Source organism: Haplochromis burtoni, unplaced genomic scaffold (genome assembly GCF_018398535.1).
Source record: "Haplochromis burtoni strain Fernald_Lab_line unplaced genomic scaffold, NCSU_Asbu1 Contig_80, whole genome shotgun sequence".
NCBI lineage: Eukaryota > Metazoa > Chordata > Actinopteri > Cichliformes > Cichlidae > Haplochromis > Haplochromis burtoni.
This window is the reverse complement of record NW_024582441.1, coordinates 172,959-192,692: the sequence shown is the minus strand read 5'-3', so window position 1 is coordinate 192,692 and position 19,734 is coordinate 172,959. Positions and strand designations below refer to the sequence as shown.

Here is a 19,734-nt window from a genome sequence, read left to right as displayed (position 1 = left end):
AATGACTCAGATTTTACCCCCCAAAAGATGCCAGTTAAAGTATGGACTAGTAAAGACCTAACAGCCTACTGTTGCTTTATACACAGAGAAATTATGGTTTGGAGAGGTTAAATTAAATCATAAGGAGGGGCTGAGAAACAAGCAGAAACCGATATATTGAATGTCTTCCTATCAACAAACAAACAAGAAAGCAGATATAAAATAATATCGAGGCTTTGCAATTCTTAGAAGTAAGCATCCAAAGTCATACAGACGAATGGAAAAGTGAAGTGGAAATAGTTGTATCTGCAGAAGAGTGGGAAACTATTGGGGAATTATGCTTTTCATATCCCTGGAGGCTATTTGAGTGGAAAAACATTCTAAGATTTTTTTTTATTAGCGCTGCCCCGAGAAAGCACCAAGGTGTAGGAAGGAATTGTTGGAGGATATGTGGCTCATCAGTGGGTAATCATTGCCATTTATTCTGGGAGTGTTCAAAACTCAGGCTATTTTAGAGTGAAATCCATTTGATGCTCTGACAGTGAATTTAAGCGCCTCGGCACAAAGATCCAAACTAAAGAAGGCAAATACTGAATGAGAGTACTACCTGTAGGAGGGTAAAAGCCGTTCTTCTCTGACAAAAAAGTGATCAGACACGAACTGAGGATTAGTTCAAACTTAATGGGAATATTCTCCTTTTCCCTAAAAGCGCAGCAGGATAAGTTCATGGAACTGTGATCAAAATGGATTGCATTTATCACCCGACTTCAACCAGACTTTAACTGGAAGCGACAGTTTTATTATCACTGTGATGAAAACTGTGACGCTTGAAACTTGTATCTAAATCGCAACAAGCACAGAGAGAGGATGGGGTTATGTCTTTCTGCTATAATGTATTATAATTAGTAAAATATTAGAGAAATTAATACAATGTAGAGTTTTTTTGTTTCGTTTTTGGCAAAAGTCTGCATGTAACGCTCAATTGTAATAGTTTATATATTAAAATTGTGTTAGCAGATTATAATTTAATGGGTGTATTTTGCTTTTGTGTTGTAGCTTCACACATAAAAAGGATTTTTTTTTTTTGTTGCTTTTTTTTGTTTTTGAAAAACGGGGCAGCTGGAGCTCAGCAAGCAGAACTATGTGTTCATTAACTGGAAGGTCAGTGGTTTGATCTCCAGCTCCTCCAGCCTGCAGGTCACAGTGTCCTTACACAGAAACACACTCTATACAGAACCTCAAAACAGTGGGAGCGATATGTAAATACAGTCTGTTTATACTATTTAAAGTGGAGGAAAAGAAAGAGCAGAAACAGAGAGTTAGCTTTGTGAAAATTTAATACCAATAAATTAACAATATTCAAAATTTAAACAAAAACAAAATTGAATATAGAGTTTATATTAGAATAACTCAAAAAACATTTGGTCAAACTCTTACAGGATGTGGATTAAATACAGAAGATCAACAGCGGCAACGAAATTAAAAGTAAGCGTTTTCATACACAATGTAAAAAAAATAACTTTTGAGTTCAAAGAAAACGAGTGCAAATTCCTCACAGTGTGTCTGACGGTAGGAAAGATTATATCTTTCATATGAGATAGTGCAGAAGTGCAGCTCTTACAAGTAGTACTCTTTATATACACGACTAGAGCAGAGGATTGTTTAGTTCATAAGCTATCTTTCTTTTTCGAGCACTTTAGGGTTTCATCGTGGATTGCATGGGAACGCAACTTCATGAGGACTTGTTAGCGTTTTAATTAATGTTATGAATTCCCACACACACACACACACACACACACACACACACACACACACACACACAAAGAAAACATGACTTCAAGAATGAGTTTTCCCTTAATTCAAAGTCACATCTGACTTTGAAGGCTGTGTTTTGGCCCTTAAAATGGAATGGGAATAATATACATTCATATAAATAAATTAACATTAACAATAAACAATAAATATGAAAGTGCTCCCTTCTTTGATTCTTAGTCAATAAAAAGAAAAGATCAGAGTCTAACTGTAGTTAGATATCATCAACAGCACTTCTCCCCTAACTCCCTTTACTTTAAAGTGTTACGTTTCCACCTCAGACTCTGAGTTATCCAAATTAGACACAGTGGAGCTGTACCATTCAGCACTCTCCTCTTCCTCCTGGACTCCTGACACACCACCGCCTCCTCCGTCTCCTCGGCTGCCTCCTCTGTCTCTTCTCTCGTTAAGCATTTCCATGGCTACTTGGTGGTAGGGGTGCTTGCGTTTGGTGTGCCGCCGGAGGGTGTTGCGCTCGGCAAAGCGCGTGTGGCAAAGCTGGCATTGGTAGGGCTTCTCTCCGGTGTGCACCCTTTGATGGCGCTGGAGCTCACCTGCCTCCCTGAAGCGCTTGGCACAGATGGGGCACACAAAGTTCCTCTGGCCTGTGTGGATGTGCTTGTGTCTCTGTTTAAAACGAGAGACAAACATCCAAATGATTACTCAAAGGCATATAAACAACATTTTAAGTGACATTTATATGCAAGTAAAAGGGCTTGTGGGAGGCGGTGAAGCAAAAATGAACTATCATAGCCCAAGAATCTTTTCCTCTGGTCTGTAATGTTGTTTATTTTTATTTTGCTGTATTCTGGAGCTATCCTCTGTAGAGATGTCTGCTTTCTTTTTACCAATAACGAACTAAAGGGACTTGTGTTTCTCAAACCATCAAACTGAAAAAAAAAAATACATGAGAAATTTCATGTAAAACTATTTTCTTTCTGCTGTCTACATCTGCCAACCAAAAGAAGCAAACAGCTGACTAAAATTATATCTCAGCTGGTGGGGGGTGAAGCCATTAATGTTTACAGTCTGTCATGCTGACACAAGCAGGAATTATAACAGTTCCTTCATGAAAATGCTCATAACAAGCATTTTGGAATAATCAGCCCATAATTTTGAAAAAGAGGCATGACTGCTGAGGTTTTTATACATCTTTGGTGCTTTGAGCCCCACAAGGCAAAGTCTATTTACTGTAGTTCCATTATATTCAGCGGAATACAACTCGGTAAGTCACACCAAAATGATCTAGATAAATAAAAAGCAGTACAGGCCCAGAGGAAAGTATGTGTATTTGATTTAGAGGTGAGCTGTTCCTTCGGTGTTTGCTCTCATCTTCGTAGTGCTTCGTTGGCTCTTTTAGCTCACTGTGTGAGTTTTTAGTATATCTGATAATGTCTGCCTCAGCAGGCGCTGGTATTTGGAGCAGAAATCTCTAAATATCAACTCCATAGCTACTGCTTAACTTCTACATAAGTGTGTAGATGGGCAGCAGCTTGACTGAGTTTGATATTTCACCTAGAAAGAGAGTAAGATGTCAGGTGTTTGATGACAGAGGAGCTAAAACAACTGCTTGGACAATAAAACTGACTGGCAGCTATTTTGAGACTTAACTATAACTTCTAATTATTTTTTAAGTGAGAATGTCAGATATTTTGTTTCCAGATTTTACTGATGTTACCTCAAAGAGCCGGACAGTGGGCTTGTAGCTTTTGTGCATGTGTGTGAGAGAGATGCATTCAGGTCGACACGCCATACAAGTTGGTGGCGGCAATGTCCCAGTGGGGCATCTCACATCTGGAGTGTGTGCATACTGTGGGTAGGCTGCAGACCTACAATAAGCCCCACTGTGGGCCCCCCTTGGCTTAGTGTGGGCAGCCCACAGTAATGAAGGTGCTGGGGACTAAACATAATGAAAGGAGTGCATTCTGCTTTCAAAAGTGTGCTGCCACTCACACATCACCCCTACTCTTGCTTCCCTTCACGGAAAATCAAATGAATTCTAAACGTTTATCAGTAACATATAACGCCCTGCGTGGCTGCGCTCCTGCAGCAGAACTACTGAGACCTTTTAACAGCAGTTGGCCTCTCAGATCACATGATCAGGGTTTCTTACCTGTTCCGTACACTTATGTTAAATCCGGAGAAGATCAAGCTTTTAAGGTTGTTGGAACGCCCTTCGTCAGCCAATCAGGAGAAGTCATTATTATAGTTAGTTTCCCCTTAATTATCGTCCCATTATTTTTGGCCATAGTTCACATTTGATGTGTTTTTGTAAGAATGAGTGTGTTTGACTGTGTGTCCATATGCTGGAACATGTATACTTGGTTTTATTCAAACTATGAAGCACTTTGGAACTGTGTGTTTTAAAAGGTTCTATACAAATAAAGTTATTGTTGTTGTTGTTACAGAGAACAGAACAAAAACAGCCAACATCCCCCCAAAAAGCTTTGAATGTCCTTAAAGAAGCCTGGAAAACTTTGAAGAATAAAGGTAGTGATACCAAATAATAATTTTTTGTTTTTCCTTATAGCCTGCATGTTTGCACATGTTTCAGTAAATCTCTGTACCCATTTTCCTAGCATAACATAAAGAAATGAGGAGTGGCTCCAGAGTTTTGTGGTGTACTGTATTGATATTATTAAACTGACTAGCTTTCATCTGTGGTTTAGTACCAAGCAGGTCAATGCACCAATGTCAGGTTTGTCTCCAGGAGTGTAGCTGGTACTTTTCGAATAAATCAGCTAACTGTTCATGAACAATATTTGCACATTTACACACATATTAAAGTTTGTTTTTGCTGCTCCCAAGTGGCCAACATATTCATTTGTTATTACTTGTCTTTAGGATGAAATGATGGTTATGATTAGCTTGTGCTGACCTGCAGATGGCTGGAGCGTTTGAAGGCTTTGCCGCATTGCTGGCAAACATGAGGCTTCTTCTGCGAATGGGTGATGGCATGGCGCTCAAGGTCGGAGAGGTAAAAGAAGACCCTTGGGCACAGCTGGCAGTACAGCACCCTTCGGGAGCCCGCGGTGTTGGGTGACGGCTCTGGAGAGAGTGGATCTAGCGGGTCAAGTTTACCAGGGGGTAGGATAGGTCCGATAGAAGGGGAGGCAGGAGCAGCCATGTTAGAGAAATAAAGATGGTCATCCAGAGGTAAATGTTCAGAGTGAAGGTCTGATTTGGAGTCAGGTGATTGGGCGTCTAATTCTGAGGCAGGCTGAGATAAAGAGTCATAGGTCAAACTAGCAGACGGCGGTCTCGGAGACGATGCTGTAAAATTTGATGGCTTGTTGTTTTCATTGGAGACCTCTTGAGCAGATATGGCTTCATTTCCAGGGTTTGATTCAGAGTAAGTGATCTGAGTTTGAATAAGAGGAACTGAGCTGTGGTCATCCTGCAGGGCAATAGTGGATGAAGGGACGGTGAGAGACGTGAGAACGGAGCCAGAATTTATGTTATTCATGCCAGACAGGATGACAGGGGGGTTATTGGGGCTGAGTCTGATGACAGGGTGAGACAGTGTAGGAAGAGGCGATCCCAATGTGCTAACCTGACCAGAGGACAGAGGAAGGGAGACCGGAGCTGCGGCCGTAATCTGGGACAGCTGGCCGGTCGAGGAGTCGAGGACAGCAATAGGGGTGGAGGTAGCGGTGGACTCACCAGAGGAAGAAGGTACAGAGGAAAGGAGAAGAAACATGGGAGTGGAAGCACCATGTGAAGTCTGAGTAACTGAAAGGGGAAGAGAGAGACCGAGTGAAGCCGAGGAGAGGTGAGAAGAGGAGGACAGGAGGAGAACAGGAGCATTGCCTGCAGGATTTGCGACAAGTTGAATGGGTTGGGTGGGGACTGATATCCCAGAGGAAGGGGACAAAACAGAGCTGGCATCCTGAACAGCTTTAACGCTCGGCTCTGCAGCCACTGAAGGGTTCGAGTTTGTAATCAAACTTGTGAAGACTTCTGGAGCTTTATCCTGATCATCACCTAGTGATGAAGAATCACTGATAGGGGGTGGCGAGGGGTAAAAATCACCAGAAGGTGCATTTAGTGCATTATCTGTACTTTGGCTGGGACCTGCTAACGGTGCCAAAAGCGACGACTCCTTTCCTTCTGCTTCTTCTGAATTAGCATGATCAGACTGAGAATCCTCCACCCTGGAAGCATTGACTTGTGGCACTTTGAGTCCATCTGGATTGAGCGTATACGGAATTCCCTGGTCATCGATGAGAAGAAGATTTTCAGTGTCACAGTCTATCGAAGAGAGAGAGGTCAAAACAGAGGTAGAAAAGAAAGAGGGAGACAGAAAAGCATCTTCAAGAGTATCTGTGCCGCCTCCCTCATCGTCCTCTTCTACTATGTCTCTGTCTCCTTCTCCCTCATATTCATCCACCTCCATGATCAGAGAGCTCTCGCAGCCCGAGTCATCCAAGAAACGCCCATATCGCCTCTCTCGGCTCTCCCTTTTCTTGGGCAAACTCAGGTCCAGAGGTTCTGTCTGCTCCTCCATTTCAACCTCATTGAATGTTTTGCAACACTTCAAGTCCATTTCTCGCAAAATTAAAGGAACATTTTTCTGAATTTCCTTCTCTGTAGTTTCCTCTTTAATCCTCGGCTGACTTAAAAACGTAACTGTATTAGCAGTAAAAGGAGTTTCCGACCCATCAATGTGGACAATTTTAACATCCAAAACGTCTCTGTCTTTGCACAATTTATCCCGTTTCTCTGCTTCTGTCTCAGGAAATGCTTCGGCTTCTTCTTCAGTCTTCTGGTAAGTAACTTCCATGATTTCTCCTTCATTTTTAACAGCTGGCACACAGATTTCACGTTTCTTCTGTGATTCAGCAGAGACCAACACGGGTCCCTGAAATTCTGAGAGAGCAAAGTCTTTGGTCAGGCTGATAGCAGAGTTTGTGATTGGCCTCTTGCACCGTGGAGGGACAACAATTTTGATTCTTATTGGCTGGCTGTGCAAAACAGGCACTCCAGACTTTACTGTAATTGGCTGTCTGAGCCCACCAATCTTAGTTGTTTCCTGAGAGGCTGGCTCATAAGTCCCGCCCACCTCTGGCTTTTTCCCATTGATTGATAGAGCATCTTGCCTGATGGTCACTGCTGCCGTGACAGGGCATGGCTGGAGGTTACCTGGTACAGTACTGCATGCAGTTTCGTCCTTTGGGTCCAATAAAGTCTCTGTCACTGGCCCTGATCCCTCTCCACACTGGCTGCCATTTTGGACATCCAGGCTGCCACTGGTCAGGACTGAAGCCAACTGAGAATCCATTTTGGGGCATACCTAGTTATATTTCTTTTAAATAAAAGTAAAATAATAGATTAGACACTAAAATAATGACAATTCTAATAAAGAAAATGTGCATTTTAATTATAGCCTTTTGCTTATACCAGGAGAGGAAAATTATTAAATAAATATCCTTAGTTGGCTGGATGGGAGAAGAAGAAGAAAAAAGTCTGGGGATTATTGGGGTCAACTTTAGTGCGAAATGCCCAAACCCACTAGTGCTGTGATATTATAAGCAGCGTGCAGACTATTCACCCTAAATCCTCGGGCCGAAACGATGAACGACTCCTATGACCCTCTTCTTCAACAGCAAACGTGCTGTCACTTTACATGATCCCAAATCTTAGCTCACAATTCCTAACGACGGATCACCGATAATGAAAAAAAACGCACCGGAGTACAGAAGGGTCCGAATGATGCGAGGGAAATTTCATTTCCTGGCTTACACTTCTTCCGTCCACATTCATCATACATGATGAAACCTTCCATTATAAAATTCGCATCAGAACATTATTCATACCCGGTTAAGCTCGCAAGAACCAGCCTGTTCTACCCCCTTTCTGCTTATAAACCGAGAAGAACTATCCGCGGAGGACGCCATTACGCACAGTCCTAGGTCCGAAATGCCAACGTTATTATTATTCCGCGTGTGCGCCCTGACGGCTCTCGGACCTGGGACAACGCTGTCGCAAACGCGCGCGTCGGAGTAGAAAACCCCCCCATGTATATTTACACACAGTCGTGGCGTGGAGCGGATCCTTCCCCTTGCACCGGAGCTTCCTCGAACCCACAGCCAGCCATTTTAGAGCCGAGGGTCCGAGATACCGCGAGCGCAGCTTTAGGACAAACTTTCCCGGTGAGCTGTCATTTATTCCAGCCGTGCTGTCAGAGCCGGCGTAACACGCACCGGACACGCTTTCGATACATTTAAAAACTGGATTTTAAACTATACTCCACCCATACTCTCGCTGCATAGGGACTGGCTTACCCAAGCTGTGGATATTTCCGGAGGACCAAATATGACTGTGCAGTGTAAAGGGTGATGCTGCGAATGCTGTGGGAGGGAGGGGTCAAGGGGAGTTGCTATGGTGTCGCAGCCTACCGGGTCCGACCAGTAGCCATGTTCAGCCTATGAGTACTGTTGAACCTGCAGCCTGCAAAGAAAGGCTCTCTGTGCTCCCAAGAATCAAAGAGAAGGGGGCAAAGCAGGAGAGGTAAAGTGGAATCACACAGGAGGGTTTTATTTGCCATCAAAGAGCTGGAGAGCAAAGCATTTTGACAATATTTTATTTCAAATCTCTCATGTTAAAAACTTACAAGCTTTGAGACTTGATGCGTCGGGCTCAACAGAAGAAAAAAGATCACACAGTGAAACATCACAGAGTCGAGTCATTATGTATTAGGCTACATGAAGGTATCGTCAGGGGTATAGCTGGTACTACTGTATTATACACACACACAGTCATGATTACATATAGATTGCATCTATGGCACAATTTGGTTGAATTACTTCACAGTTATGCCTGCAGTTGAATAGTATTCAGGGCAAAGAGAGGAAAGTTGAGAGCAGTGGTGAAACCCCGTGAGGCCAAAAGAAAGACATCTTAGGCTGCTGATCCACAAAAGCTGTGAAATCAAAAAAAATAGTCCCTGCATCTAACTAACTGTAGCTCTGATGGTTACAGAGAAGCTGCAGAGCGGTCAGGGAGGAGGTGTACGGAGGGCGTGTGTTTTGGAAGTGCTCGAATTGTGGCACAGTGTCTGTCATGAGCGCTGGGTGGGTCGAGATCAGACGTGCAGGTCATTACTCCACGTCGCCGGGCTCGCATGCTTCAATTTCCGAGACCAGCCGATGAGGAAAGAGTTTATACTGCAGCCACGTTGGCTCTGAAGAACGATAAGATTGCACAACTATTAGAAACACTTCATGGCGTTACAGATGTTAGTTACACATGACAAACAACCGGGCACGGTGGCTGGTGCAGGTTTACCAAGGTAGCAGGCTGGTGTCTGCAGCTTTCCATTAAAGCAGGTCTGGGTTGCGGTGAAGCTGCATTGCTTACGAGGATGTTTGCAGAAGAACGTCACGTTTTCCCCGTGGGGAACCATGGCATCTGTAACATCAAACGGCCAGCGTTTCACGCCACCAATCATCACGCGGCTTCGCTCGGCAGGAATGAGGCAACGAGCTGTGAGGATGACCAACAAGGTATGAAAGTATCATATAAACATCAGACACATAATGCTGTGTTTATTAATTGCCGTGTGCAGGTGCACATTTATTTGAGTTTCTAGGACTTTATGCAAAGGTGTCTCTCTACATTTTACTTCAGCTTTGTTAAATAGTCCGGATATTAGATTGGATCGTTCCTCACCTCTACAGTGCGGGGGCGGCGCACTCCAGCTGCCATTGGACAGACAGGTGATCATCTGGGGTCCATCCAGGAGGAAGTTCTTTTTGCACAGGTAGTGGATGTCAAAGCCCACTTCATACTCAGTCTTCTGGACAGCCACTACATAGCCCTGCTCCACCTCTGTAGGAGGCTGGCAGTACACTTCTATTGAAGAAAGCAGGTTTATCAGTAAACTTAATCAGAAGGTTTGCTGACATTTAAAACACAGGAGCAGAGTTACTATTTCACAGGACAAATGCACAGTTGCTCAATTTTTCATCATTGTTTAAAACCTTGAAACTCCACTGAAGTAACCTCGCTCTTATCTTTAACATGTTTTAATAAATGACAGGCCCAGCCGTACTCCCGTTGGCCTGATTCGAGAACTATCCTCAAAGAATTTTCCATTTCTGTTAAACAGGCCATGAAATCCCAGGTTTGACCACACGATGGCAGAGAAGCACTGCAAAACGGAGCAGTAGCTCCTGAAAGATGCATGCCTGAGAGTGTCTGTGTGTTTCTGTCTGGCTTCTCTGATTCAGTATTTCTTAAATATCAGCTCTCAGAAATGCATGCATGCTACAAATGATGGAAAAACAAACCATTTCTGAGCTGATGTTATTTGTAGACTCAGTTTGATCATTCGCTACCCAAGCATTTTCTGCTAACCTGCTAAAAAAATGGATGAAGTTACACTAAGAGTGAAGAAAACGTAGCACACATGCATGTTCACACATGATGGTTAGTCAGCACAGGACGCCCTGTACACTTACTTTTACAGATCGGGTGAGGATACTGCCAGGTCTGATTCTCCTGGCAGAAATTTTCCCTGCTCCCCACTATATCCGCCCTGCAGGAGAAAAAGGAAAGAGTGATGGAGACAGACGGTGGTGCGACATGTACAGTACTGACTAAATGTGATGGAGAAAAAGGTGTAAATGTTTCCTTTTTCCACCGTCTCTCTGTGAGAGTGACTAAATTTTGTGTGCACAGTTCTCTGGCTGACACATCCACTCAGGCTCATCTTATCCTGTGAGATGAGTCAGTGCGTAAAGGGGAGTCAATACAAGATTAGACTGTAATGACCTAGTTAGCTCAATGGAGAGATCGTCAGCTGGGAGATCAAAATGAATTCCCTGCCATTCATTGCTCATCACACCTCTGCTGTATTCAAGCCTTCCCTTCACTCCCTCCCTCTTCTTCACACTCCGTCTCCGTTCTCTCACTTCCTCCATTTCCATCTCTGTGGCATTTCAAGTTTTGAGACCCCCGCACATTCACACTCAGCGTTAACCCTGCCCTCACCCAGACAGGCAGCTGTAGCGGATGGATGTTCCTACAGCAGCGTCTCCCTGAATGCTGAAGGTGTTGATCACTTCCTTGGGCAGAGGGCAAGTCTGGACAGCAGCAAGTTCAGGTGACTCTGATAGTCAAAGAAGACAAGAGGCAGTGAATGGCAGGTTAAACATGCTATCTATAAAATACACTCACTGGCCACTTCATTAGGTACATCAGTTCACCGGTTTGATAATGCAAATATGTAATCAGCCAATCACATGGCAGTAAGCCAGTGCATTTGATCATATAGACATGATCGAGTCGACCTCCTGAAGTTGAAATGGAGCATCAGAATATGAAAGGTGTCTCAAGTGACTCTGTATCTGGTCTGTTTATTTCAGAAACTGCTGATCTACTGTGATTTTCCACCATAACCATCTCTAGAGTTTACAGAGAATGATCTGAAAAAGAGAAAATATCCACTCGTAGCCAGTTCCTCGGGTGAAAATGTGTTGTTGATGCCAACGGTCAGAGGAGAATAGTTCAAGCTGATAGTAGAACAACAGTAACTCAAATAACCACATGTTACAACTAAGATATGCAGAAGAGCCTCTCTCAACGCACAGCGTTGAGCTACAGCAGCCATAACATATACTGCTCCTGTTACCTAAGAAGAGGAAACTGTGCCTTCAGTTCACTCAGGCTCACCAACGCTGGACTGTAGAAGACTGGAAAAAAAATGTTGCCTGATCTGATGAGTCTCGATTCTTGCCGCAACATTTCTTGCCTTGTATCAGCAGTTCGGGCTGGTGGTGGGGGTATGATGTTCCAGAGGGATATTTTCTTTGCACACTTTGGGTTTGCTGAGCATCCTTTAAATGCCAAAGTGTACCAAAGTATTGTTGCTAACCATGTCCATCCCTTTATTGCTGCAGCAACAGTGGGATGCTGTCACGTCAATATGGACCAAAATCTCTGAGGAATCTTTCCAGCACCTTGATAAATCTATGCCACGAAGGATTAAGGCAGCTTTGAAGGTTAAAGGGGGTCCAGCTCAGTACTAGCAAGATGTAACCACAAAATGGTAAGTCAGTGTACAAAGTCAAAATACACACAGTCACCTTTGTCATTCTCCAAATGCAGTTTCTTTTCTGTATCTACTGGTACGCTGACTCTGAACTACACTTCATTGGCAAATATTGCACTTTTTAGGAAAAACATTAATATTATTATTGTGTTGTTGTTGCAGGATTTTTCAGTGGCAGAAAAGACCCAGTCTACTCTACTCCATTCATCTGCTAACTAACTATAATCACAGGCATTACAGACTGCAGGAGTACATATAAACATCTAAAGATCAGACTGCACAAAAGTGCACAAAACTGCAGTCATTGCAAGAGTAAAGCATTCAATAGCATACATGTCCTCATGCATTTGTTTCCAAGACATTAAGTATATTAAGTGAATGATAATAATGACTCACAATGACCCCAAAAAAGCCCTCGATTGAGTGACATAGATGTGATAAGAAAGGTAAAATCTACTATCAGAGTTTGCTATCAGAGTATAATTTAGTTAGTTTTGGGCAATGACGACCTAATAGCTAGTTTTAGGAAAAGATGGTAGCTTGGGTTAAAATATCTGCGTCTTAAGGAGCCGCTGTGACAAAAAGCCCTGAATGCAAACTCGTCCCATGTGTGAAGAAAATCAAGAAAAACCCTGAAGGAAATGAAACAGGAAGAAAAACAGAGAGCAGGACCAGCCATCATGTCATCTCATTTGACTTGTGTTAACCAAGGTTTCCATATAGTTTGTGACCCACAGAGGCGTTTGACACAGTGTCTTGTTTTATTCAAGTTGAAACAGGCCTTCTTAGATAATAAATCAAAGTTCGACGAGCAGGTGAAACGCCGCCCCGCACGTCCCCGAGCTCACAGCTCTAACTGTGATTGTATAACACCTGGCATTGTTCATTCCTAGATGTTTGAGTGCCTCACGCTTGTGGAAATATAAATATCAAGAGTGGTGCTTGGAGAGAGGCTGGAGTGACCTGAGCTGCATCAAGCGCGGGGTTTCAAAACTGAACACGGCTTTGAAAGGTAGAGACAGCGCTCGCCCGAGGGCTATCTTGGTATCTGAAACCGAGAAACGTTAATGTGAGAATGTAAAGGGACCTATGGGAGAGGGAGAGTTACGACTCTGTTTGGCTGCAGTTGAGAGCCCGAAGCAGAGTTCTGTTTTCACATACCGCCCTGCTCCTACCTTGTACCGCTGCCACCCACACAGGCTGCAGCACCAAAGTGCTATAAAGCAGGTATACCAAATTCATCTTCTAAAAACTGTAAAACTGTGATGTTTTTTTTTATTTTTTATTCAACGAAACAGCGCTAAATATGCACCAATTAGACCGAGATGAAAGATGTAACGGTACACCACGGTTCCCATATACTTTAGACCTCTTTATACTATGGGGTTTTTTTCCAATAAAAATATACAGAGAGACATATCCACACAACACAAGCTGAAAAGCCTAGAGCTGCACACTTGTCCTTGGCTCCTATTGTAGAGAGAGACCTTATCAGAGGCCTCGGATGGAAGCGGATGAGAGGAGAAAGAGATGAGAGGAAAAGAGGATGAGAAGAAAGAGCAGAGGAGAAGAGAACTGGGAACAGAAAGGCCTCGAGCAGCGTGAGCAAGAGAGCTTTCAGACTGTAATCTGTCGCCCACACACACAAGCACACACAAACACAGTCGTGTATCTGACTTCACAGCGCATTGACACATTAATTTCCTGGAGACTTATTTCAACCTCAACTATGACTACTATTTGCCTAATCCTGACCTAAACCCAACCTTACTCTACCCCTCACATTTATATGTTAAACTAGATTGATTTAAAATGCATTGATTTGATTTTTGTCCCCATAAGGAAGGCATGTCCCCAGCATGAGTAATGCTTGGACACACACACACACACACACATCTACCTCTCTACGTGTTGTTAAACGCACACCCTCACTCACATCAGACCCGCATTCACACTCGCTCTCGCTGGCGCAGCGTGCACGCAGCTCCGTGCCACTTTGACAGTGATCTGCCGCCCACTGCCTCTCAGCAGGCACGAAGGAGCTCGGCTCACACTCTAACACACATGCAAAGGACACACAATACAAACACTCTCACACGCTCTAAACCCACCTACCTTCTGCCTGTCTCTCAGAAGGAGGATACTCTACGAGCGAGCTGAGAATTGTATCCTTATTTCATCTCTGAATTGGTGAAAAAATCCTGAGGGTGAGACTGAAACGCAGCAGGGTTGAGGATTTCTAGGAAAGCATGTAGCTGCAGGTGGGCGATGAATGTAACAGGCCTCAGACCTTTAAAGCTGAATTACATTGTTATCATGAGCGTTGACAGGTTGACCTAAGCAATAGTACTGATCAGGTCTGGGGAGATACTAAGAAGAACCTTATGTTGCACGCTGCAACTTTATAGAGGTGAAGTAGTGAGGATGCCTTTTGTTTGAAATCAATTCAGAATCAACGCTTATTTTTCTATATTTCATGAGACAGAAACATAAAATATCTGCAGCCCACAGTGCTTGCAGTGGCAGTGCAGTAGTCTTCAAGTGGGTTTGCTTTTTAACACCCTGTCTTTTGGGTTTTAACTTTGGATATGTAATAATTTAAATAAGCAATGTATTTTTTATAAACTCTGGAGTCTGTTGTCAGTTTTCATTGCCGCTCACAAGCCTGATTCGAACAACACGGTTACCTTGGGGCAGAGAAGCACTTTGGTTGTAAATTAACACAAATCGAAGGCCTTTGAACTTGCTCTCTTTGAATTGACATTTGTTCTTCCCTCTCGCTCTTTCTCTGTTGTTAGCACGCTCGCCTTAGCACAAGAAGGTTCTGGGTTCAAACCTTCCCGAGGCTTTTCTGTGCAGAGTTTGCATGTTCTCTGTGTGTCTGCGTGGGTTCCCTCCAAGGACGCTGTCTTCCTCCCACAGAGCAAAGACAGGCATGTTAGGTTTCAAATGTATGGTTAAATGTGGCTTGCAGTCTAAAACGCTTTAAGTGGTCAGTAAGACCAGAAGAGTACTATATAAATGCCTTTCTGTTTCCAATACGCTGGTCACATGTTTATTATAGATCTAGTACCAACCTATATCTTTAAACACAGCATGAGCAAAGTTTTAGTTGAACCTGTGTTTATGCGTGATTACACTTTCAGGCCGTAATTAGTCTTTTTTGCCTTGTTGGTTTTTGTGGTAGGTTTATTTTGTCTAGCCTTACATTATAATTTTGACCATATGTAGACTGCATCTTGCCCTCTAGTTCAGCAGCAGCATAAATACAACTGAAACAAGCAAATAATGTTACAAACACAGTTTCCAAAAACACACACATGAGCTGCAGACAAGAAGCAAGTCTGCTATAGTGAGCACATTTTCATCTCAGCTCTTGTGTATGGTAGTCCCGTTGCTATGGAAGCCACTGTAATAAATAAATTGTCATCTATAAGTTAAAATTTCAGGTTATTATCTCAAATTTGTGACGTATTGACTCACCACTGAGGAAATAGACATTTTTGAGATACGGTAATAACTTTAAATTTTGACTCAGCTCTGCGTGGCAAAAAAATAAATAAATAAAAGATAAATCTCAGCGGAGGAAACAGGGAATCATCTGTTTATAGCACCAAATACACTGCCTACCTTTCTGCTTTCTGTGTGGCAGATCCTTCCAGCAGGTACTGGAGAGGAGGTGTGGTTTGTTCCCAATTAGCATCACTGGAAACACCTGAGCCCAGTGTGCCAATGATCTGTAAAAGCCCTCAGAGCTCAATTACTGTGTCTCTCCTTTGTAAGAGGCTGTTTTTGGTTGTAATTGCTCCTTAGTTTGTTTTCTTGCACTAAATAATGTTGCCTCCACCCCCAACAGGACTGACTTCATACACCATAGCTAGTTTTTATTCTTTCTTTATGTTTCTTTTATTAAAAATAAAATGTTTCTTTGTTGGCAGTTGCGTGCTTCTCCATTTCTGTCATGGCAGTTCAACATTGCTGATGTAATATTTTGACATTAAGTGTTTCTGATTTAGTTTAGAAGGCTATATAAATGCAAGATTCCTACAGAGGCTGCCATTAGTTTTATTTATCCATCCATCCATTATCTTCCACTTATCCTTTTCAGGGTCGTGGGGGGCTGGAGCCTATCCCAGCTGTCTTAGGGCAAAAGGCAGGGTACAACCTGGACAGGTTGCCAGTCTGTTGCAGGGCTAACACATAGACACAGACAACCATTTGCACTCACGTTGGGCAATTTAGAGTTTTTCCATTAACCTAACCCCACGAACTATGTGTCTTTGGACTGTGGGAGGAAGCCAGAGAACCCTGCAGAACATGCGGGTGTGTTTTGTACCATCATCTAACACAGTAACACAATAACTAATGAGTGATAAGAAATGTATGATCCATCTAGAAGGCTCACTAGCTGATTAGCAATATTATCTCTATCTAGCTTGAATTCTTTCTCTGGTGTTTTCTCATCTGTTTTAATGACTCGCTCACACTGTTTTTCTGTAACACTATGTTTTGCCACTAATTCAAATGTCAGTAAGTAAACAGTTGTAATTCTTCCACTTTCTGAGTTGGTCCATAAATTCCAGATTATTTGCCCTTACATGTAACGTGGCATTTATGAATCTTACAAAAGAATCCAAATGTTGGGATTATTCAACATGACCCATGAAGTAAAAAAGGCAGCTTGCAATGCTCTGGGACGTTCTACATTTTTGTTTTCTAAAAAACAAATAAAACATGCTTGTGTATCTTTGTGTTGAACTTGTTTACCTCTAAATGTTGCACACGCATATGTTCTTGCACACATATTTTTTGAAATGCATATTCTTTGTATTTAAGATAAGAAACATGCAAGACATACTGTATGCATGCACAGACACAGCTGTGTATTCAGCTTTTGTCTCCTTTTTAAAGTTCTCGACAGTTCAATGGTAAAATCTTCAGACCCACTCTGAATAACCGAGGCTCTGGTTGCTATGGTGATGGGGAGAATAGGTCCCAGTTGTGTAATGTCTACGTTGACACAAATCACAGAGGGGTTTCTGGATTTCTCGTCTCACATATACACCCACAAACAGCTGTGTGTGTTCACTGCATACACCTCCAGCTGACCACTACCTGTCAGGAAGAAACCCGAACCAAAGAACATTTTCCCGTGACCTCAAACCTACCTGTGCAGATGGGCTCATCGCCACTCCACTGTCGGTCACCCTGACAACGGCGAATAGTGGCATCCATGCCGCTGGGCAATGTGAATCCTGGCTTGCAGCGCACTTCAAGCAGGGCAGAAAAGGAGTGAGTGGGAGAGAGGAGGCGAGCTTCTGCGTTTTCGCTGTGGGGTAGAGGCCAGGGACAAGTACGACCTGAGGATGAAAGAGATGGTCCAGAGAGAGGAGAGAAAACAAGAGGCAGGGAACAAAACAATTCAGAGAATGTGCAGGAGACAAATGAAAAGAGCACAAATGAGGCTGTATAATGAGTCTGGATACACGCACAGTGCTCCCTTTTACAGCACAGAAGCATAATAAAAAGCTTCTGTTCAGCACTGGCATAAGGCTTTTATTTTATTTTCCATCAAGAAACACACACACACTGATGTATGTTGGCACAGCTGCGTATGCGTACGCATTTGCACGCACACACACACACACCCTTTTAATAGCTGAGCCCACAATGCTTTTCAAAGTGAGAACTGACAGCACACATGCATACAAATAGTTACCTGGAGCCACACAGCTGAGACCACACTGGCCGTCACACAGACACTGACGTTTGCTGCCACAGTCACTGTCAGCTTTGCAGGGTCGTGGACACGTCCTCCTTCCCTCCTCTCCCACAAGCCTCTCCGGACATGACCCTGTTGTGATACCCACACACTGTTACACAGTAATTTCCCCTTTGTTTACTCCTATTTCATTCATGGTCCCCCATAAAAAAAGGGAAAAAAAGACAAACGCTGTGTCGTAAAGAGATTTTGTTTGCCAATTCTGCTCTGTTTTCTCTGTGAAGGAAAGCAAATTCAGTGTGGGTGGCCGGGCAAACACTTGCCACCCAGGTTGCAGAACGAAGAGGTTTTTCGATGGCGGGCTTTGCTGCTCTGTGCCTTTCAGCTATCAATCTTGTTCTTCACAGAAAAGTGAGTGTGTTTGTGTGAGAAACTTTATCTAAAATGCAATTCATGCAATTCTGAGTCATACATCATAAAAACCACAGTGAATTACTGTACATAAACATCAACATGACCTTGTCATTTGAGACGGAAAGGGGAGGGGATGTGGGGGAAACAAACTCGGTGCCCCATTTTTCGATTCTCAGAATGAAAATGTGTGCGCTGCTGTATTCACTCTGCTCAAAAGCACATGTGCACACAAACATGAATGCGCAGCACATGATCGTTCCAGACATGGCATACATATTTAGCACCTATGATATTATATAACTAATTAGTCACTATGAAATGCAGGCCAGTATTATGGAAGACTTGGAACTGTTCATGTGAAGGTAAACAATGATCCAAAACAGCTTTGCAATCATTAACTACTGACTAGAAAGCCATACATTTATGATGTAGGCTACGTGCAAAATATACATACAAAATAAACATTAAAATAAAATCTTAGTTTCTTAATTAGTACACTATGACCAACATTTGCCACTTTCCAACTGACTAATTGCGTACGTCTGTATCCGAGCTATGTGCTCACCTAAATTTCAAACTACAACTTAGAGAAAGATGAAGCATTTCAGGGAAAATCCTAATGGCATCACTAAAGAGCATTCAGTCCAGCTGCGTTAACTGTGTATGCAGGGATCAGTGCTCTTCCAGGTGAAAGTGATGGAGGGCTTACCTGAATCCTGCAGGGATACGGTTCCAGTCAGAGCCCACATGGACAGCAGCAGCAGCAGTGCACGGTCCATCTTTGGAGCAAGGCCTCAGACGATATGAGCAAGGGACACGCAGATGCAGCATTTTTAAGGAAGGGGGGAACAAAGGGTGGGAGAGGGGGAGAAAGAGGGAGAGGTCCAAAGAGAAAGAGAGGGAGAAGTGGAGAGAGAGAGGGTACAGCCCAGGAGCACACATCTGGTTCGTGTTGAGGAGGAGAAAAGTGAGGAAAATTCCACTCTGAAGGACCTTTCACCCATTTCTGTTGAGACAACAGATAAAGGGGGTGACATATGCATAACTACTGTCCACACAGAGAATTAACAAACAGGAAATGCTATAAAAGGAAGAAACTGATAGATTTGACTTTATATATTGAATGCAATATATGTGTGTGTGTGTGTGTGTGTGTGTGAGCACCAAAGTAGGTCAGTGTGGCTTTTTTAATGCTTTATCTTACGCATAGCCCATCATATAAACTTTTTTTTTTATCTTACCTTATATACTCTAACTCAGTCTCTTAAACGTAGTGTGCATTTAATTATAAAATGCATAAAACACTCTTTAAATTTATTTACAGGAACCAGAACTGCCTCAGTTGGGCAAGACTTGGTATTTGAACTGTTTTGCCAATTAAGGAATGTACACAATGTGAACAAACAGGGAGGATATCAAAACAACATGGTGCATTTCACCACGTATCACACTCTGGTTATCAGCTTAAGTAAAAAAAAACCCTGAATTTTTAACCTTTGTCGTCTTGCCTTCAAAACTGGGCTTTGATTCAATTCTGGATTACTTGGAAGCAACCACAAACAGCGCAGTGATTAATGAGAACAATCTTTTATTTGTGTTTTTTTTTTTGGGGGGGGGGGGGGGGATGAGCATGAATTTTTAGCATTAAACGTTTTACATAATTAAGGGAAATGGTTATCCAAATCTCATACTACATCCAAACAACCAGCACTGACTGGTGGGCTGGGCATCATCGACACTACTGATGCAGCAG

General features: G+C 43.0%; 2 protein-coding genes across 5 annotated transcripts; both read right to left on the bottom strand.

Moving 5' to 3' along the window:
• Window positions 1-394: 394 nt before the first annotated feature.
• Window positions 395-8,301, bottom strand: LOC102310234. Of its 4 annotated transcripts, none has more exons than XM_005925329.2 (3): window positions 8,076-8,301; window positions 4,670-7,096; window positions 395-2,418 (listed from the first exon to the last, which is right to left on the bottom strand). In XM_005925329.2, the coding sequence occupies exons 2-3, from the start codon at window positions 7,070-7,072 to the stop codon at window positions 2,056-2,058; spliced, it is 2,766 nt and encodes a 921-aa protein (XP_005925391.1). In that variant the 5' UTR covers window positions 7,073-7,096; window positions 8,076-8,301; the 3' UTR covers window positions 395-2,055. The 4 variants fall into 4 exon arrangements, with proteins under 4 accessions (XP_005925391.1, XP_005925393.1, XP_014190023.1 ...); XM_005925331.3 differs by lacking the exon at window positions 8,076-8,301 and adding an exon at window positions 7,343-8,068; XM_014334537.2 differs by lacking the exon at window positions 8,076-8,301 and adding an exon at window positions 7,821-8,068.
• Window positions 8,302-8,357: 56 nt separating this feature from the next.
• ntd5 (ntl-dependent gene 5) lies at window positions 8,358-18,859 on the bottom strand. Its single transcript, XM_005925328.3, has 8 exons — window positions 18,691-18,859; window positions 17,565-17,699; window positions 17,014-17,205; window positions 10,786-10,903; window positions 10,254-10,330; window positions 9,463-9,645; window positions 9,079-9,276; window positions 8,358-8,974 (listed from the first exon to the last, which is right to left on the bottom strand). The coding sequence occupies exons 1-8, from the start codon at window positions 18,758-18,760 to the stop codon at window positions 8,892-8,894; spliced, it is 1,056 nt and encodes a 351-aa protein (XP_005925390.1). The 5' UTR covers window positions 18,761-18,859; the 3' UTR covers window positions 8,358-8,891.
• Window positions 18,860-19,734: the final 875 nt, after the last annotated feature.